This window comes from Mustela erminea, chromosome 21 (genome assembly GCF_009829155.1).
Source record: "Mustela erminea isolate mMusErm1 chromosome 21, mMusErm1.Pri, whole genome shotgun sequence".
Classification (NCBI taxonomy): Eukaryota; Metazoa; Chordata; class Mammalia; order Carnivora; family Mustelidae; genus Mustela; species Mustela erminea.
In genome coordinates, this window is record NC_045634.1 from 25005255 (window position 1) to 25023108 (window position 17854).

The window sequence follows — 17854 nt, forward strand, 5'->3', positions numbered from 1 at the left end:
GTGGCTGGTATGTTAAGGAACTGAGTTAAATTTGTATTTACCTTTAATTAATTTAATAGCTCTTATATTGGACCATACAGGTATAAAATAATGAGAGTGTGAGAAACAAATACTGAGGAACTCCAACATTTAAAGGCCAACATAGAAGAATAAGCAAGCAGAAAAACAAGTAAGAATGAGACAAAGTGTTAGCCAGTATAGTCAACAATGTCAAATGCACCAAATAGTCAAACAAAATGAAGATTGAAAAAAGTTCACTGAAGTTAGCCAGCTGGACTTGGCTAAACTTCCTAAATTCCATGACCAACAAGCAGTTAAGGTCATTAATCGGGAAAACTCAGGTCTCAGTCAATACATTTGGTCAGGATGAATGATAAAATAAGGTCAGAGGCAAGAAAATATTGTGAACAAACTAAATCTTCTGAGACTAATTGTTTCAAATTATTTAGTGTTTTTAAGTTTACTCTAAGATCTTTTCCCCCTAACTATAGCTAATAAAATTTTCTTACCTATAACACAAGGAAATGAGTTTGATAATATGATTTTTCTTTCTAGGACTTATTTTCCCTAGAATCATATCAATATCATATCATATCATATCATATCATATCATATCATTAACCCCCTGAAGCTCTGTAAACATATAAAAAATAATTTGATGCCTTATTCCTTGAAAAGATAAAAATCTCCTCCCAAAAGAGCCATCAAAAATAAAATTAAAACTTCTACCTTGTTAAAGAGGATAATCTGTTCCTAATCTGTGATATATTAATCTACAGTGAATCTAAAACACATGCAGAGTTTTATGTGGATTTTTTGGAGTTTGTTGAAGACTTAAAAAAGCCTTGTTTTGACACTTCATAAATATACAAAGTAAAATAGCCCCCAGGCTGTCCTTTGTCATCCCGAGTTATCTGGCTGGCTCCTTAAGGTCTCAGAGGACATGCAGTCAGGTAATTTCTCCCAATGTTATACAAATATTTTTTCCTAATATGTTCAAAGTATTTTTACTATTCATCCCATTTCTTAGTTGTCATTGATTTTGACTGAAAAAGAGTTGGGGTGCCTTGGTGGCTCAGTCCTTAAGCAGCCGACTCTTAATTTCAGCTCAAGGTCCTGCTCCAGGCTCTGCACTCAGCTAGGAGTCTGCTTCAGGATTCTGTCTCCCTCTGCCCCTCCCCACACTCAGTGCATGTGCACGCTCTCTTTCTCTCTGAGTAAATAAATCTTTTAAAGTGGGGGGCACCTGGGAGGTACAGTCAGTTGAGCATCCAACTCTTGATTTCCCATGATCTCAGCATCATGAGATGGAGCCCCACATTGGGCTCTGCCTTCAGCATAGTCTGCTTCAGACTGTCTCTCCCTCTCCCTTTGTCCCTCCTGCTCATGCTCACTCTCTCCCTCTAAAATAAATAAATAAATCTTTTTTAAAAAAGACTTGCCAGAAACATCTTTATATGTAACTACAAAACTATATTTATAGTACACACATATCACTACATTCATAAATAAATTTCTCAACCCTAGGTTGAATTCTAAATATTCGTAGGATCTTCCATCTGTTCGTTCTTTTTTTAAAACTTCAGCTTCCCACTCACAGAAAGAACGCGAAACTAAGGAGAAACAGCACTGGCAATGAAAGTGCTTACAACAGCACACACAACCTAGCATTACTACATGGTCACTCGAAGACAGAAATGAGCACAGCCTGATTTTCTAGGTTGAAGGAAACCAGTCCAGGTAGGTGCAGCTTGTAGCAAGAAGTTAACTTTATGACTGAGGTCTTTCCCCAACTCTGCCCGATTCTTTGCCTGATTCTGTGCCTGAGGTTTTTCCCTGATTCTTTGCCTATTTTCACTAAAGCACACTATCCCTAAAATTCAAAGATCACTAAAAGCAACTCAATAATTGGGTTTTGGGGAGACTATAATGCTAAAAATTTAACTTTCCTTAATGACTTTAACAGGGAGGAAAATAAACAGACAGATTTGTTTGAAAAGATCAATTTGAGGAACGATACAGGAGCTACCTAGAACCAGTTTTTAAAGTACCTTTTATGAGCCAGCCATACATTAAAACTCTAGATCTCACATACTGTGAGACTTGATATGTTATTGAATATTCAGTTAAAAGAAAAAGTAAGGACAGTGGGGAATACTAAATTTGATCTTCCTCTTTTACAAGAAAGTATGTGCACTTAAATTATAACAACCCAATTATTTAAAAAGGGAAGCCACATTAATGAACTTATACAGTGAGACAGCAGATGATATTATGAATTAGGGGAAGTCACTTCGGACTGGTATACAGTGCTCTCCTCGGATAATGGAGAACACAGCATCAGTTCTGCAAAGATAAGTGACTTGGAGACAGCATGAATAGAAGACTGTTATCTCTACACTGGTAACATGCAAATATTTCTCTGCAGGGTTGCATCTTTTCTCCACAGTGTGAATCCCAGTTTCGAAATGCCAAATGGGTACTATTTATTTATTTAAAATAAGTTAATTAACATATAGTATGCTTTTAGTTTCAGAGGTAGAGTTTAGTTGCAGGTAACATCCTGTGCTCATTCCATCACGTGCCCTCCTTAGTACCCATCACCCAGCTACCCAATCCCCCACCCACCTCCACTCCAGCAACTCAATTTGTTTCTTACAGTTAAGTCTCCTATGCTGTGTCTCCCTCTCTGATTTTGTCTTATTTATTTTTCTTTCCCCTTCCACTATGTTCACCTGTTCTGTTTCTTAAATTCCACATATGAGTGAAATCATATAGTATTTGTCTTTCTCTGACTGATGTTGAGCAAAATAAATCAAACAGGCACTTCCCTCTCCTCCAGTCCTGCACATCCAGAACGTCCAAAACCAGTCCCCCATATACATTCCTTAACTCTTCTGATGTGTTCACTGAGAAACCCTGTATGACCATGCAGAGCCTCAATCTGAAGACTGAAAAAACTGAGTCCTAGGATGTATCCAGGTTTCATGAGGAAGCTTGCAAGAGAAGCTCACTTGAACAAGGTTTCTTGTCTACCCTAAACCACTTCACCAGTCTGAAGCAATGGAATATTATAACAGCTGCAGACTAGAAGTTAGGGTCTCTAACTTCTCCAGATAGCCATTTCCTCATGGGTAAAGTCAGCAGGCTGTACCAGCAGATAATTTCCCATGCTCTGATTCTTCTTTACATCCAATCAGTCAGCAAGTAGGCCATTTTCCTTCATAGTCTTCCTGTCAATCCTGTCCTCACACTACCATTATCCAGGTCCCAGACTAGAATACCTCATTCCCAGACATTGCATCACCCTGACAGTGAGAATACTCCAAAAATACTTCAAAAGATTTCATAAATAGGGGCTCCTGGATGGCTCACTCAGTTGAGCATCTGGCTCTTGGTTTCAGCTCACATTATGATCTAGGGATCGTGGGGCTGTGGAATTGAGTTCAAGCTCCATGCCCAGGACGGAGTTTGCCTGAAATTCTCTCTCCCTCTGCCCCTTCCTCCACTTGTACTCTGTCCCTCAAAAGAAATGAAATCTACTTCATACACAATGAACTTTCATTTTTCTATTTCCATTTATATGTGATTGTGCATTACATGGTTTCTCTACCTTGTTAGAGCTATAATGTGCAATGGCACTACACTGAAATGTTTTCTTTATTATAGAAATAGGAACATAAATAGATTTGAATCATTAACCATAACCTGAATACAATTAGGGAGAAAAATTTTAATTACTTATCAAAAATGAATTGTTGTAAGATTTAGAAGATCTAGTAACTCAAATAACATAAAAATATTGAACACCCTATTTAAATAGAACTAGTCAATAAAAATATAATGTAAATATTCTATCAAACCATTCTAGTGATATACAGACTAACCTGGAAAGATAATTATAAAAATCTTTGTTTTGGTCACACTCAATTCCCCACTATTATATGTTACCTGCAGGTACATGAAATGTGAGAGTTTGCTTTGTGAAGCAATACAAGAGCTGGTTCTCCCTACTCAGTTCTCCAGCATGTGTCCTCTGAGCCCAATGTGAAGTCCCCTTTGAATGGAGACCACTCTGCCCACACTCTAAGCCTATAAAGTTGTTTCAAGCTAGTTTTACATACACAAGAAGCAGAGTCCTAGTCTTTGAGAAAGAAATTCTCTGGCTCAAAGCCAAATCAGATAAACCAGAAGGACCAATTAGAATTTAGAATAAACTTAAAAACAGAAATACATTTCACCAAAAAGCTTTTATAAAATAACTTTACTTATTATTCAAGTTCGACTCTACTAAGCATTTGCCTGCCAGAGACGAGCCTAGATATTTGAACATGCTGCTTCATTTAGTTATTGAAAGTGCTAAAAACTCCTAGAAATTCCTGATTAGGTCCTATAGTCCAATATGGCAGCCACTCACTTAAATTAGTTTTGCCACGAGCTGAATTTTTAGTCTCTGCCTTCTCATTCCTTTTTTAGACAGTTTTACTGAGATATAACTCACACACTCTAAAATTCACCCATTTGGGGCATCTGGGTGGCTCAGTGCATTAAGCCTCTACCTTCAGCTCAGGTCATGATCTCAGGGTCCTGGGATCGAGTACCACATAGGGCTCTCTGCTCAGCGGGGAGTCGGCTTCCCCCTCTCTCTCTGCCTCCCTCTCTGCCTACTTGTGATCTCTCTCTCTCTGTGTCAAATAAATAAAATAAAATCTTTATTAAGAAAATAAATAAAAATAAAATTCACCCATTTACCACACACAGTTCAGTGGTTTTTAGTATATTCAGTGTCATACAACCATCACCACAATCTGAATGTTAAAAGAATATTTGCATCACTCCCAAAAGAAACCTTGTACCCACCAGCCCTCATACTCACTTCTATGCTGAGGGCCCCAAGTAACCAATAATCTACTTTCTGTCAGTATAGATCTGCCTATTCTGGGAATTTCATATGAAGGGAATCACACAGTATGTGGCCTTTTATAACTGGTTTCTTTCACTTATCAAAATGTTTTCAGGTTTATTCAGGCTGTAGTATGTGTAATACTCACTTATGTATTTTATGAATCAACTCCTTTTACTGCTGAATGATATTCCATTGTATGGATATACTACATTTTGTTCATGGCTATTGGGTTGTTTCTACTTTTTGTCTATTATGAATAACACCACTACAAACATTCAAGCACAGGTTTTTCTGTGGGTGTACGTTTTCATTTCTCTTAGGTATATACTTAGGAATGGAAACTCTAGGTCTCATGGTAATTCTGTTTAACATTTTGGAGAACTGCCAGACTGTTTTCCATCTCTTCCACCAACGTATACAAGTTCCAATTTCCTCACATCCTTACCAACACATAATACCAGTTTGTTTTTTTTAATTTTAGCCATTCTACCGAGTGTAAACTGGTTATCTCCTATTAGTTCTAATTTGCATTTCCCTAGTATATAATGAAGCAGGGCATATTTTCATGTGCTTATTAGCCATTTGTATATGTCTATGCAAATCCTCGGCCCATTTTTCAATTACACTGTCTTCTGATTATGGAATTGTAGGAGCTCCTTATATATTCTGGATACAATCAGATATAGGATTTGCAAATATTCTTTCATTCTGTAGGTTGTCTTTTTACTTTCTTGTGATACAACACACATTTTTAATTTCTAATGCAATCCAATTTACCCCCTTTCTCCCCCTACTATGCTTCCCTTCATTCTTATACAGACCCACACATTTTGTCAGAGTGTGGATTCCACGGAAATTCTCTTTGTTCTGGACATGAAGACACACTGTGGCTGAAATCACCTAATGGTTTCAACTATCCTACATTTTGCTGCTATTTTATTTCTTACTTCGAACCCTACTATAGACTTTAAAAGAGACTAATTTTTTTTTCAAGATTTATTTATCTTAGAGAGAGAGAAAGTAAGGATGGGGCAGAGGGAGAGAGAGAATCTCAAGCAGACTCCCTGCTCAGCATGGAGCCCAATGCGAGGCTTGATGTCAGGACCCTGAGATCATGACCTGAGCTGAAATTAAGAGTCAGATGGCAACCGACTGAGCCACCCAGGTGTCCCAAGAGACTAATTTAGAAAAGTTAACTACAGTACCAGAATTAACCCAAAAGAAGAGTAATGAAGCACATCTTAATGTAGTCAGAGAGCTTACTGAAAATAAATGTTTCTAGCATTTTCACAAAAACTTATCTCGAACATATCAGTTATATCACTGTTGGTTGAACTATATCCCCCCAAAAGATATGTTGAAGTCCTAAACCCTGGTACCCGTGAATGTGACCTTATTTGGAAATATGATCTTTGCAGATGTACTAAGTTTAGATGAGCTCATTTTAATTAAGGTGGGTCTTAATCCAGTATGACTGGTATCTGTATAAGAAAAAAGAGACAACTCAAGGAAAATGCCATGTAATAATGATAGAGGCAGGGACTGGAGTGACATGTGTTCAAGACCAAGGACTGCTGACAACACCACGAGCTAAGAGAACAGTGTGAAAGAGAGTCTTCCCTAGAGCATTCAGAGAGAACATGGCCCCGCTAACACCTTGGCTTGGGACTTCAAGCCTCTAGAACCGTGACAGAATGCATTTTTCTTTCTTAAGCCACCCAGTTTGTGGTACTTTGCTATGGCAGTCCTAGGAAACTAATACATATAATAAACTGAATACTTAAGTTATAATCAAAATTCAACCAGAATACATCAAATTAAGAATACATTCTTAGGGATGCCTGGGTGGCTCAGTGAGTTAAAGCCTCTGCCTTCAGTTTAGGTCATGATCCCAGGGTCCTGGGATTGAGCCCCACATCAGGTACTCTGCTCAGCAGGGAGCCTGCTACCCCCCTCTCTCTCTGCCTGCCTCTCTCCCTACTTGTGATCTCTCTCTGTGTCAAATAAATAAATAAAATCTTTAAAAAAAGAAAAAAAGAATACATTCTTAGCAATGAATTTGTCCTTATATACCTAAAATGTGCATACATTCTCATGTTAAATGTTCATGTTAAACACTAAGTAATAAAAGACTAATGTTGACAGTTTATTTTTGCAAAAAGCAAGAAGATTAAAATCCGTTTGAGTATTACACTCTGTGGACATGATGATAATCACTCTTAAACAGTGACCTCAGAGAAGTAAACAGGTCTCCTCTGTTTTCTGTCCCAAGGCAAAATAGCTCAAAGGCCCCAAATGAACTCAGCCTGTCTGCCTTTTTCCCAATGCTTGATAGAAGGAAGCCAGAATACCCAAGACAGTTGAGAGCAGCTCAAACGGCAAATAGAAGCATGAAAGTAAGCAGTGTCACTGACAATGTCTGACAACATTGTATGGGCCCCCTCCCACACTCAAATTCACGAAGTCCTAACCCCCAGGGCTTCAGAATGACCATATTTGGAGACAGTATCTTTACAGTGGTGATTAAGTGAAAATGGGGCCATTAGCATGGACCCTCATCCAGAAAGGCTAGTGTCCTTTCAAGAACAGGAAATTCAGGGGCGCCTGGGTGGCTCAGTGGGTTAAAGCCTCTGCCTTCAGCTCAGGTCATGATCCCAGGGTCCTGGAATCGAGCCCCTCATTGGGCTCTCTGCTCAGCAGGGAGCCTGCTTCTTCCTTTCTCTCTCTCTGTCTGCCTCTCTGCCTACTTGTGATCTCTGTCTATCAAATAATAAATAAAATCTTTAAAAAAAAATAAGATTCATTAAAAACAAAACAAAACGAAACAAAAAAACCCCCAGGAAATTCAGACAAAGACCAGGGCAGAGGGAAGACAAAGTGAAGACAGAGAGAGAAGGCCAACTAGAAGCCAAGAAGTAAGGCTCAAACAGACCCTTCCCTCACAGTCCTCAGGAAGGACCAACACTGCAGATCCCAGGGACACCTTCATGGACTTCCAGGCTCCAGAACTGTGAGAAAATAAAGCTCTGTTGCCTAAGACACTTGGTCTATGCTTCTTTGTTATGGCAGCCCTAGTAAACTGCCATAAACTTCCTTCCTCATGATGACTAAAAGCCAAAGTCCCAGCAGTACCAGTAAGGCCCTTCGGAATGGGATCCTGTGCCAACTCTGATCTCCCCCATTTCACCCCTTTTCAGCCACACAAGCAACTCAAGCAAGCCCTGCATGCTTCTGCCTCAGAGTTTTGCACCTGTCCTTCCACAGATACCCTCAGGTCCCCAGGTCTTTGCGCCCAGGTCACCACATAGGTGAGGTCTTCCCCGACAACCCTATCTGAATACTAATCTTCCTCCCCCTCCAGCTGGGCCAGGATTCCCTTCCATACATCCCATCTCACAGTTTTGTTTTTCTCCAGGGCACGTTTCACTGTCTAAAACACTGTTTATTTGATGTGCTCATTGTCTGATTGCCTCCCAATCTCAATTTAGGGCTTGATGAATGCAGAGATTTTGTTTTGTCCATTATTAGATCATCATCGCCTCACTGGTGTTCAGTAAACCTTTTTTGAATGAACAAATTTGTACAATCTTCCTTACTGGGCAGAGATTAAGAATTAGTGCTTCTTCCTAGTCTATACCTTCACCTCTTTTTACCTTGGTCAGTGACTCAGACACAGGTAACAGACCTCAGGCCAAGCTTCCTGTTGCCCTGTGCCACTCAGAAACCTGGGACCCCATTTTAAGGCTCTGGCCCAACTCGTCCTTTTAACATTCTGCTCCCTGATGAGACTTGAGTGGGCCTGCAGATTTTCATGGAAAGGCCAGCCTACAAGGTCAGGGCTGTTTGCTACCTCTCAGACACGAATCAAGATCTGCACTCTAAATAATGGCATGACCTTCAACTTCATATATGACAGCGGATACGCTAGCCCCAGGCTAAATTTAAGGGATTTGAGAGCCAGCTTTATACCTTAATTACTCCTATCAGGCTGGGGTGAAAATCTCACCTGAAGAGAAACAAATGGGAAAAATAAAGAACGGTTTTTTTTTTTTAATGTAGAAGGAGGAGAGAAGCTATTTACAATACAAATCTTAACTAAAGGAAAAGATTAAGGAAATTATGAAACATCAACTCACTGGAGTCATTTAAATAACTATCATTATGTTTCAAGTTAAAAATATTCATGAATATTAAGATTAAATTTTAATGAGAAAAAACTGTAAAATTATGCTTACTTTAAAAACAGAAGCACTCTATACCCAGTGATTTCAGTCTTTGAAAAATTATGATGACAGATGAATAAAGTTCAAAGAAACACAGAAATACAAACAGGGGTTTTTGTTAGCATGAAGTTATATTTACTTTCTCTAATGCTGCTGATATACTATTATTTTAATAAATTGAAAGTACCTAAATATAAGCCAGAAGAATGCTCATACTTGCCAACATTCTGACAAAAGAAAAGACCAGGGTAGACTGAGAACTTTTAGAATATATAACTGAAGAAAACAAACTGGTTCTTACCCTTGTGCCTCTTCAGCTGGGGAAAGCTGCTAATTGTAGTTGCTTGGATTATTTCTACTACAATTTGATACCTGATATTTAAAAAGAGAGAAAAAGAAAAGATCGAATATTTAGAAAATGCTGTTTTCAGAGATAAGTTTTAGACTGTATTTTGTACTAATCAAATAAAACACAGGGCTCTCACGTGCGCAAAAATAAACTCTAAAAAAAATAGTTCCTAGTTATCTACTATTTTATATTGCTGTTTTAAAGCAATATAAATTCCCATTTTCATAAGGAAATGTGTTGTGCTCTTAAGAAATGGTACATCCGGGGGCGCCTGGGTGGCTCAGTGGGTTAAGCCGCTGCCTTCGGCTCAGGTCATGATCTCAGGGTCCTGGGATCGAGTCCCGCATCGGGCTCTCTGCTCAGCAGGGAGCCTGCTTCCTCCTCTCTCTGCCTGCCTCTCTGCCTGCTTGTGATCTCTCTCTGTCAAATAAATAAATAAAATCTTTAAAAAAAAAATGGTACATCCGGTCCCCTCAAGACTAACACTTGTCTAAGAAATAACACATCTGAGCATAAGATAAAACTGTGGCTTTGTCTATAACAAAAATATGCTATTTTTTGTTCCTCCCCAACTAAATCATTAGCCTCTTGAAGACAGGGATTGTGTCTTGTATTCTCCTACAGATCCTAGCTTGACACTAAACACATGACAGGCACTCAGTAAATACTAGCGAATATTATAGACTGAATGTTTTGTTCCCCCCAAAATTCATACATTGAAGCTTAATTCCCAGTGTGATGGTATTTGGACCTGGGATCTTCGGAAGGTGATTAGCCCTTGTGGGTGGTGCCCTCACAAATGAGAAGAGTGCCTTTATAAAACAGACCCTAGAGGGGCACCTGGGTGGCTCAGTCAGTTAAGTGTCTGCCTTCAGCTCAGGTCACGATCTCAGGGTCCTAGGATCAAGCCTCCCATTGGGCTCCCTCTCAGTGGGAAATCAGTCGGCTTCTCCCTCTGCCTCTCCCCCTGGTTTGTGCTCTCTCTCTCTCTCAAATAAATAAAATCTTAAAAAAAAAAAAAAATAGACCCCAGAAAGCCCTTCCCATTTTGTGATGTCACAGTGAGAAGGAGGCTCAATATTCAACCCCTTGATCTTGGACTTCTCAGCCTCTAGAAGTGTGAGAAATAAATGTCTGTTGTTTAAGCCAATCAGACTGTGATATCTTTGCTATACCAACCCAAACTAAGGCAAGAAGTTACATTAATATACAACACCTGTAAAACTAAACAGGTACAAATAATATTCTGAACATTCTGTTCTTTTTATATTCTTGGTGATTCATCCTCTGGAACAAATGAGTCATCAATGGTACTGAAGAAACGCACGCTATTTGAGTGAAGAGTTAAATTTCTTAAATGAATGCATAAAATTATTATGAAATATCAGCTAATATTAACACAGAGTCCTCTCATTCAATACCGGGTATCTGTCTAGATTACTCTCTCTCATTTAATCCTCAGAATAAGTATTGCAATTATCCCCAAACCACAGAGGAAGAAATTGTTCAGGTGGACTAAGAAATCTATACCAGGTCTCATTGCTTTTAAGTACTAGAGCCAAAATGATAACCTGCGGCTGCTGATTCTAAAGTTCATGCTCTTGACCACTTTCCTGCTACTCTAAAATTCAATACGGGTTAATATTTATCTTGTCTTGGGCCTTTCTAAGGATACAAGCATGGCCAATGCCAGATAATCTTTGCAGGCTCACTGCCTTCTATATCCCTCCTGGATACCATTTTCCTGCCAAACCAGACTGCGTGCAATACCCCAGCACATACTCAGCTCTTTCCTGACCCCCAGCCTTTGCTCTGTTTCTTCTCCATCTTGCATACAACCTCTCTCCCTTATCTGCTGAAATCCTATCTGTTCCTAAATATCAGTTCAGAGCATTCTTCTCTCAGGGTTCTCAGATCCTTCTCTTCTACAGAACAAAGTATTTGCTCCTACCCATTTCTTTAGCAATTTGCCCTCCACTTCTGATCTTAATATCTTACTTCCAATTTGAGCAATTATACCCACATTGGTCTCCTATGCTAGACTACTAATACCCTGACAGCAGGGGAATAAATCCAAGGACCCACAACCAACTCATCTTTATGTACACCAAACCCTTCTCACAGTGCTTTGCACATAACAGGCATTTGAAGATGATTATTGAATTTGTAAAATTCACCTTCACTTGATACCAAAAGATGATGCAGGAAATGAGGGACTTTCATTCTCAATAAAAGCTCACAACATACAGTTGACCCTTGAACAACATAGCTTTGAATTATGTGGGCCCACTTATATGCAGATTTTTTTGATACAGTCAGTAATATAAATATTTTCTTTTCCTTATGATTTTCTTAACATTTTCTTTTCTCTAGCTAATTATGAGAATATAGTACATGACACATATCACATATAAAACATGTTGATTGACTGTATATGCTATTGGTAAGGCTGCCAGTCAATAGTAGGCTATTAGTAGTAGAGTGTTCGGGAAGTTCTAAGTTCTATGTGGACTTCTGACTGCATGAGGGATTAACATCCCAACCCTATGTTTTTCAGCGGTCAGCTGTACATCCAAATGCTGGCGGCTATCCTTGATGGCACAGGCCTCCTAGTCCTCCAGGAGCCAGCTCCCTGGGGAGAGTCAGCACTCACTCAGCTTTCTTCACCAGAGGAGTGCATGACCTTCCTGGTGCTGAGTTTGGTTCAAGAATCTGAAGGCCTGATATTTGTGAACATCCTCTTGATCACAACTGCACAAGTGTAATATGTGTTTTTCCAATGTAAACTCTAATATTAACAAGAATTTGGCTCTTTTCCAGTTACGGTGAGATCTCACCCCCAGTATCTCTTATCCCAGGGAAAAGAAAAAGGTCACATGAAGACCAGCCACCTCTTACCTGAGTTACCACCTCACCTCTCTTTGGCTTTGAACACTCAGCTACATTAATAAAGACTCAGAGCACGTTTGTATTTTTGAAGTCTTCCCACCATCTCAAACTCACCTGAAATGCTACAAAATTGGTCTTCAAAATAATCCCTTTAGAAATACATACATTTATTGCCTTTTATTGTCAATTGTTCAGGACAACTTTGGAATTCTATTAGAATTGACTTCTAAGTTATTTATACACACACACACAAATATTAGTCTCCTCATTTCATTACACACATCTTACACATTTTTTTTTTAATTACTATTTTAGACCTATCTTGGATGTGCATACGCTGGAATGTCTTAGGAGAGTCAAAAGCTGAATAAATCCTAGTCTCAGGTGTCTACATATGGTGGATGGTTTAAAATAGGTTTTATACTAAACGTAGCAATTAAAGGGGTGCCTGGGGGGCTCAGTCAGTTAGACATCCCAGCTCTTGATTTTGGTTCAGGCCATGATCTCAGGGTCATAAGATCAAGCACCATGTCCGGGTCTATGCTCAGTGCAGAGTCTGCTTAAGATTTTCTCTCTCCCTTTGCCCTTCCCCCACCACACACACAATAAAATAAAATTCGCAATGACATAAATTAGAATACCATATACATAAACATGTTTTTTAAAAATTTAAAACTTAAAAATAATGTTTTCAAGGTTGTTACAGGTTACTTTGTGCTAGCCTAGGGATAATATTTTCATTTAGAAGGACTTTGGTTACAACATTTGAAAAGAAATAAAGACATGGTGATTTCAGAGGGCTACACTAAAGCTGTTTCCAAGGTAAATAAAGCAGAGTAGTTAAGCATGTTAGCTCTGACACCAGGTGCCCTGTGTTCAAATCCTGCTTCCAACACTTACTGTGTCACCTTAAAAAAATTATTTAAGCTTTCCAAAACTCAGGAGAAAAGAAGAGTAGTATTGTTTTTGTAAAAGGAAGAGTAACAGTATTTTTCCTCACAGGATTGCCATGAAGATTAAATGAGGTAACACCTTTAAAATATTTGGAATAGTGCCCAAGCCACAGTGAGAGTTTAATAAATATTAACTATTATTTTTGTACCTTAACACCACTGTTGGTTGACCCTTTAGATATGCAGTATTTAAGGAGATGATGTATGTGCGTGCTTGTAAAATATATATAAGAATTTTTAAAGTAGCCTTATTTTTTTCCTGATCATAAAAGTACCTCAGCCTAGTCAAATTTAAGGCCACCAAGGTCACTGAAGTCCAACACAATCAGGTTTATTGACTCATTTCAGTAAGCATGAAGAAACACGGGTGTCTCCTCAAACCAAGGGAAAGATAGCTTCTATGGGATTCTGGGGAAGTATGCAGTGTAGATGAAATTATAAATGAAGCAGCATGTTGACAGGTTCAAAGCAGAGCTGTGTAAATCGTCATTTCACATAGATTCAGGGTCTCACTCTCCTGAAAACAATAAAGTTATAATAAACATGGAATGGTTAGCCCAGAAAACCCTTTATCTATAGCTCTATACCCGATTTATAAATGAGGGTGCTTCTCTGTGTCAAAGTGGCCGAAACCCTCCAGGCAAGAATAGGATGTGTCACTCTTACCAAAGTAATTTCAAATGGCGAAATCTAAGATTTTAGAGAGCAAAGTTTCTCAGTGCATAAGAAAGCAGCAGTCATTCAAAGGAGGTTATCATTACAACACTTTCTAGCTGTTATGTATACCTGGAAAAAAAAATACTGTTTCCTGTTAACTTTGTAGCTAGAATCTGTTATTCCAACCTGATAAATGGCTGGGCAGATTTTACCTCCTCATGCTGAACCCATTTTTACTTTCTCTAAAATAACATATATTCATTGAAGAAAATGGGAAAATATACAAAGCATGACATTCAGAGTCAATCACAATTAACATCTGGTAAGTATTTACAGACTTCACTTCAAACAATTTTTTGTTTTGTTTTGTTTTGTAAGACTGAATTTATGCTATAAAAAGCCCTAGAGCCTTTTCAATGTATACCATCTGCCAATTTTATTATATACTCTGATGAAACACCATTGTTAAGTGGCAGCCCACTGTACAGATGTGTCGACACTTTTTTTCCCTAAGCCCTAATTATTAGGCATTCCGTTATTTCAAGCTTTTCTCTATTTTACATAAAACTGCAAGAAACTTTCTTGGAACAATCTTTATCACACATTCATGATTATTTCCTTAAAATAAGTTCTTAGCAATAATAACTGTATCAGAAAGAATGCACATTTTGTGACCTGCTTTCAGCATTATAGAACTGTGCTGCAGAAAGGCAATAATTCATACTCCTCCCAGTAGGACATGAGGTCGTCTGTCTTCCTACAGCCTTGCCAACCCTGGGTGTCAAATTTTTAATCTTCACCAGTATCATGAACCAAGTAAGTCTCTCATTTTAGCTTTTATGTCTGAAAAGAACAACAAGATTCAGAGCTTTCTTCTCATGGGGTATGTTTAATGGTATTAAGCAGGAAGTGCCAGGGAGCTGTAGGACAAACTGGGGAAGTATGAGTCAGGACTCAGAGCAGTCAGAGGCTCTTGCCTCTAACGGCACTTTTAAACTGGTTTCCCATTTTTCTAATGTGTATAAGGCAACTGATTCCAACAGAAAGACTAGGAATGCTTCCTAAGCTTTTTCCATTTGTGGCACACATAGCAAATGATAATATTTGAACAGAACGCCAAGGTCATCAGCCATCCCAGGCGCTACCCAACAACCTGGAGGGCTGAGGAAACCTTTATCTCCATACACCAATATACTATATTTGAGTCACATCAGTTAGAAAGTTCTGGACCAGAGCAGCCTGACGTATCCAGAATTTACGTAAACACGTGTACACAATTCATGTTATATATGTATATATATACATATATAACATGAATGTATATGTATATATATATATATATATATATGGAAAATATCAAGTATTGTCATGTGTTTGCAATGTGGCTTATTTTTCTTCATCTGGTTTGTATTTTTAAATTTCCTAAAATATCATGTTACCGTATATTCATTTTCTAGTTCCCAGAAGTCTATGGAAATTACATGTTACAAAAGCAACTAGCTGGTGTCCTTCAGTTAACCTCAAGGAGGCCAAAATTTTTCTCTCTGCTATCTGTACCTCTTTTCGACTACTGCTTCTCATATTTTTTATATCAGCTATTAATATTACCATAAACTGTTTATTTATAGACCAATGTATGGCACCACTGCTGTTATATTCCATTCTCAATTCTTGCCTGAAGCATTTTCATTCAGAATGCTTACTGAATATCATCTTTAGTTGCCTAGTTTTATGTTCTGTACTGAAAATGTCCTAATGACTTTCTTCTACACTTTGAAGTTTTTCTGACATGAGAGATTATATTGCCTCATCTCCTCCATTAAGCCTATTCAAGTTAGGATCTGAGAATTCTGTTGCCTTCTCCTGCTCACGGTTATATTTTTAGCTCTTTATTGGGAGCCTAGCAGGTCTGTCCTCAGAACTGTGCTGATGCATTAATCTCATTTAATTATCACAACAGTCTCATGAAATAGAAACTCCTTTCTCCATTTCACAGTTAAAACTGAGGCTCAGAGTATACATGATTTGCCAAGGCCACACTGCCTATAAGAAAGGAAGCCAAGCACAAGCCAGGTCTGCAAAAATTTGGGCTATCTGACTCGAGCCCATGCCTGTGGGTAGAGTCTATGTCAGATCTGGACTGGTTGGTGTAGGGTGATTTTTGTGTTATTAACCCTCACCTACCTCAAGAAGAACTGCATTTCTGTCCAGTGCAGGGTCATCAAAATACAGAGCGTGCATGGCCACTACTCAGCAACGTGCCGGAGCCATCTCACAAGGCCTGTGTTGACTTGTGTGAGCTGCCTGTTAACATCTCAGGAATTAAATCCTACCACTATTAAAGTGAAACAAACTTGCGATTAAACTATACTTCTTAAAAGGTGAAAATACTTTAATCATTTCCTAATAATTATATTTTGCTATTATCTATGTTCCCGGCTATTCACGTCTACTGTATCGGCACAGTGGAGACACGACGTATGAGCCGTTGTGCTGCAGCCAGTCTCTTTACAACTTCCTACTCAATGAGGTCATCCTGGCAGCTTAGTATTAACACCACAGAAACCAGCAAATGCTACAAGTCAGGGTTTCTGATCCCTTCCCTTAAAAGCCAGTTTTTAAAAATTACCAGCACCCCCTTTTATACTCTTCATTGCCATTCCTTCAGAGAACCTAGTGAATCATAAAATTCTCTACAAAGGAGAGAGCCAGCACCAGCACTTTTGTTTTGTTTTAAAGAAAAGAGCACTACCCATCCATCCCACCTCCTCCTTTTGATGTTTTGTTCTAAGTGTCAGGGGCTCCATCCCTGGCCTCTCTCCAGCTCTCTCTCATCCTCTCCTCTAAGCCCTAGAGAAGGAAGAGGTCTTTCATCTGACCACAGAGGAGAAGGAACCGGGCATGTGAAGCACAGCCCTTCTGTTCTCCTCCTCTTCAGAGCATGTGTTCTCTGCCTCCAAGGACAGCGAGCATGTGGACTCTGCACCTGTCAGAAAGATGGGGAGGGAGGGAGAATCAGGGACCAAGCCAGGTGGGAAAGAATGTCTCATATTCTGAGACTCAGTTTTAGAGAGTCACTGTTTGCACATATAAACTACATTCTCCATCATCTATCAGTAATAAGAGCAAAGTTTTGGGCCTTCATTTGGCTTATTCCTTAGCCCTAACATGGTTCAGTCTCAGGCTGGAGAGAGGAGCATTGTTATTTATCGGGCCTCCTCAAACCCCCAAATAAAATGCTGCACTCTAGTGGGCCACAAGTAATTGATCAGTGCTCACGATGAAATTAAATCTACTTGCAATCCTGAGCCTGAGATTGTAACAACGACAATAGAGGTAGCTAACAATTTGGAATATGTAGATCCTGGGCTGAGTGATTTATGTAAATGGACTCATGGTCCTCATGGTAATTCGGTGATTCATAAGATAGATACACCTTACTCACAGTGCCTGTGTTTTCTAATTATAAGCTCATCATGAATTCTTTAATTTCAGAGAGATCATAAGCTTCTTTATCCCCAAATTTCCTCTTTTTAGATCAAAATTTCCATGCTGTCAATACTTATCTTTCCTCCTAAATGAAGATATCTTGTTTTCTCCCATATGTTTAACTCCCACCTCTGTGCCCTCTGCTATTTCTCAGACATCAACAGAAGGAATTAAATTCTGAAGTCAATGTACTTTGACTTTTTATAAAACTGAAAGATGTTTTTGAATGTTTTCAATAAGCAGCCTTGCATTTTAATGTGGTTTTTTTAAAACTAAATTTATATTCATTTATTCTTTTCATAAAAATTTGCCAGGCATCTCTTTGTTTTACACTTCATCATTTCTCATCTCCTTGCCCACCCACATTAACCTTTCCCTCAGTTTATAC

General features: G+C 38.8%; 1 protein-coding gene across 2 annotated transcripts in view; it reads right to left on the reverse strand.

The window, feature by feature from the left end:
- The window catches only part of SNX25 (sorting nexin 25), a 120888-nt gene that overhangs the window by 49580 nt on the left and 53454 nt on the right, over positions 1 to 17854 (reverse strand). For both annotated transcript variants that reach the window (XM_032329224.1, XM_032329225.1), the window contains exon 6: positions 9431 to 9501. In XM_032329224.1, the coding sequence (XP_032185115.1) occupies positions 9431 to 9501 (71 nt within the window). The remainder of the gene's footprint in view (positions 1 to 9430; positions 9502 to 17854) is intronic.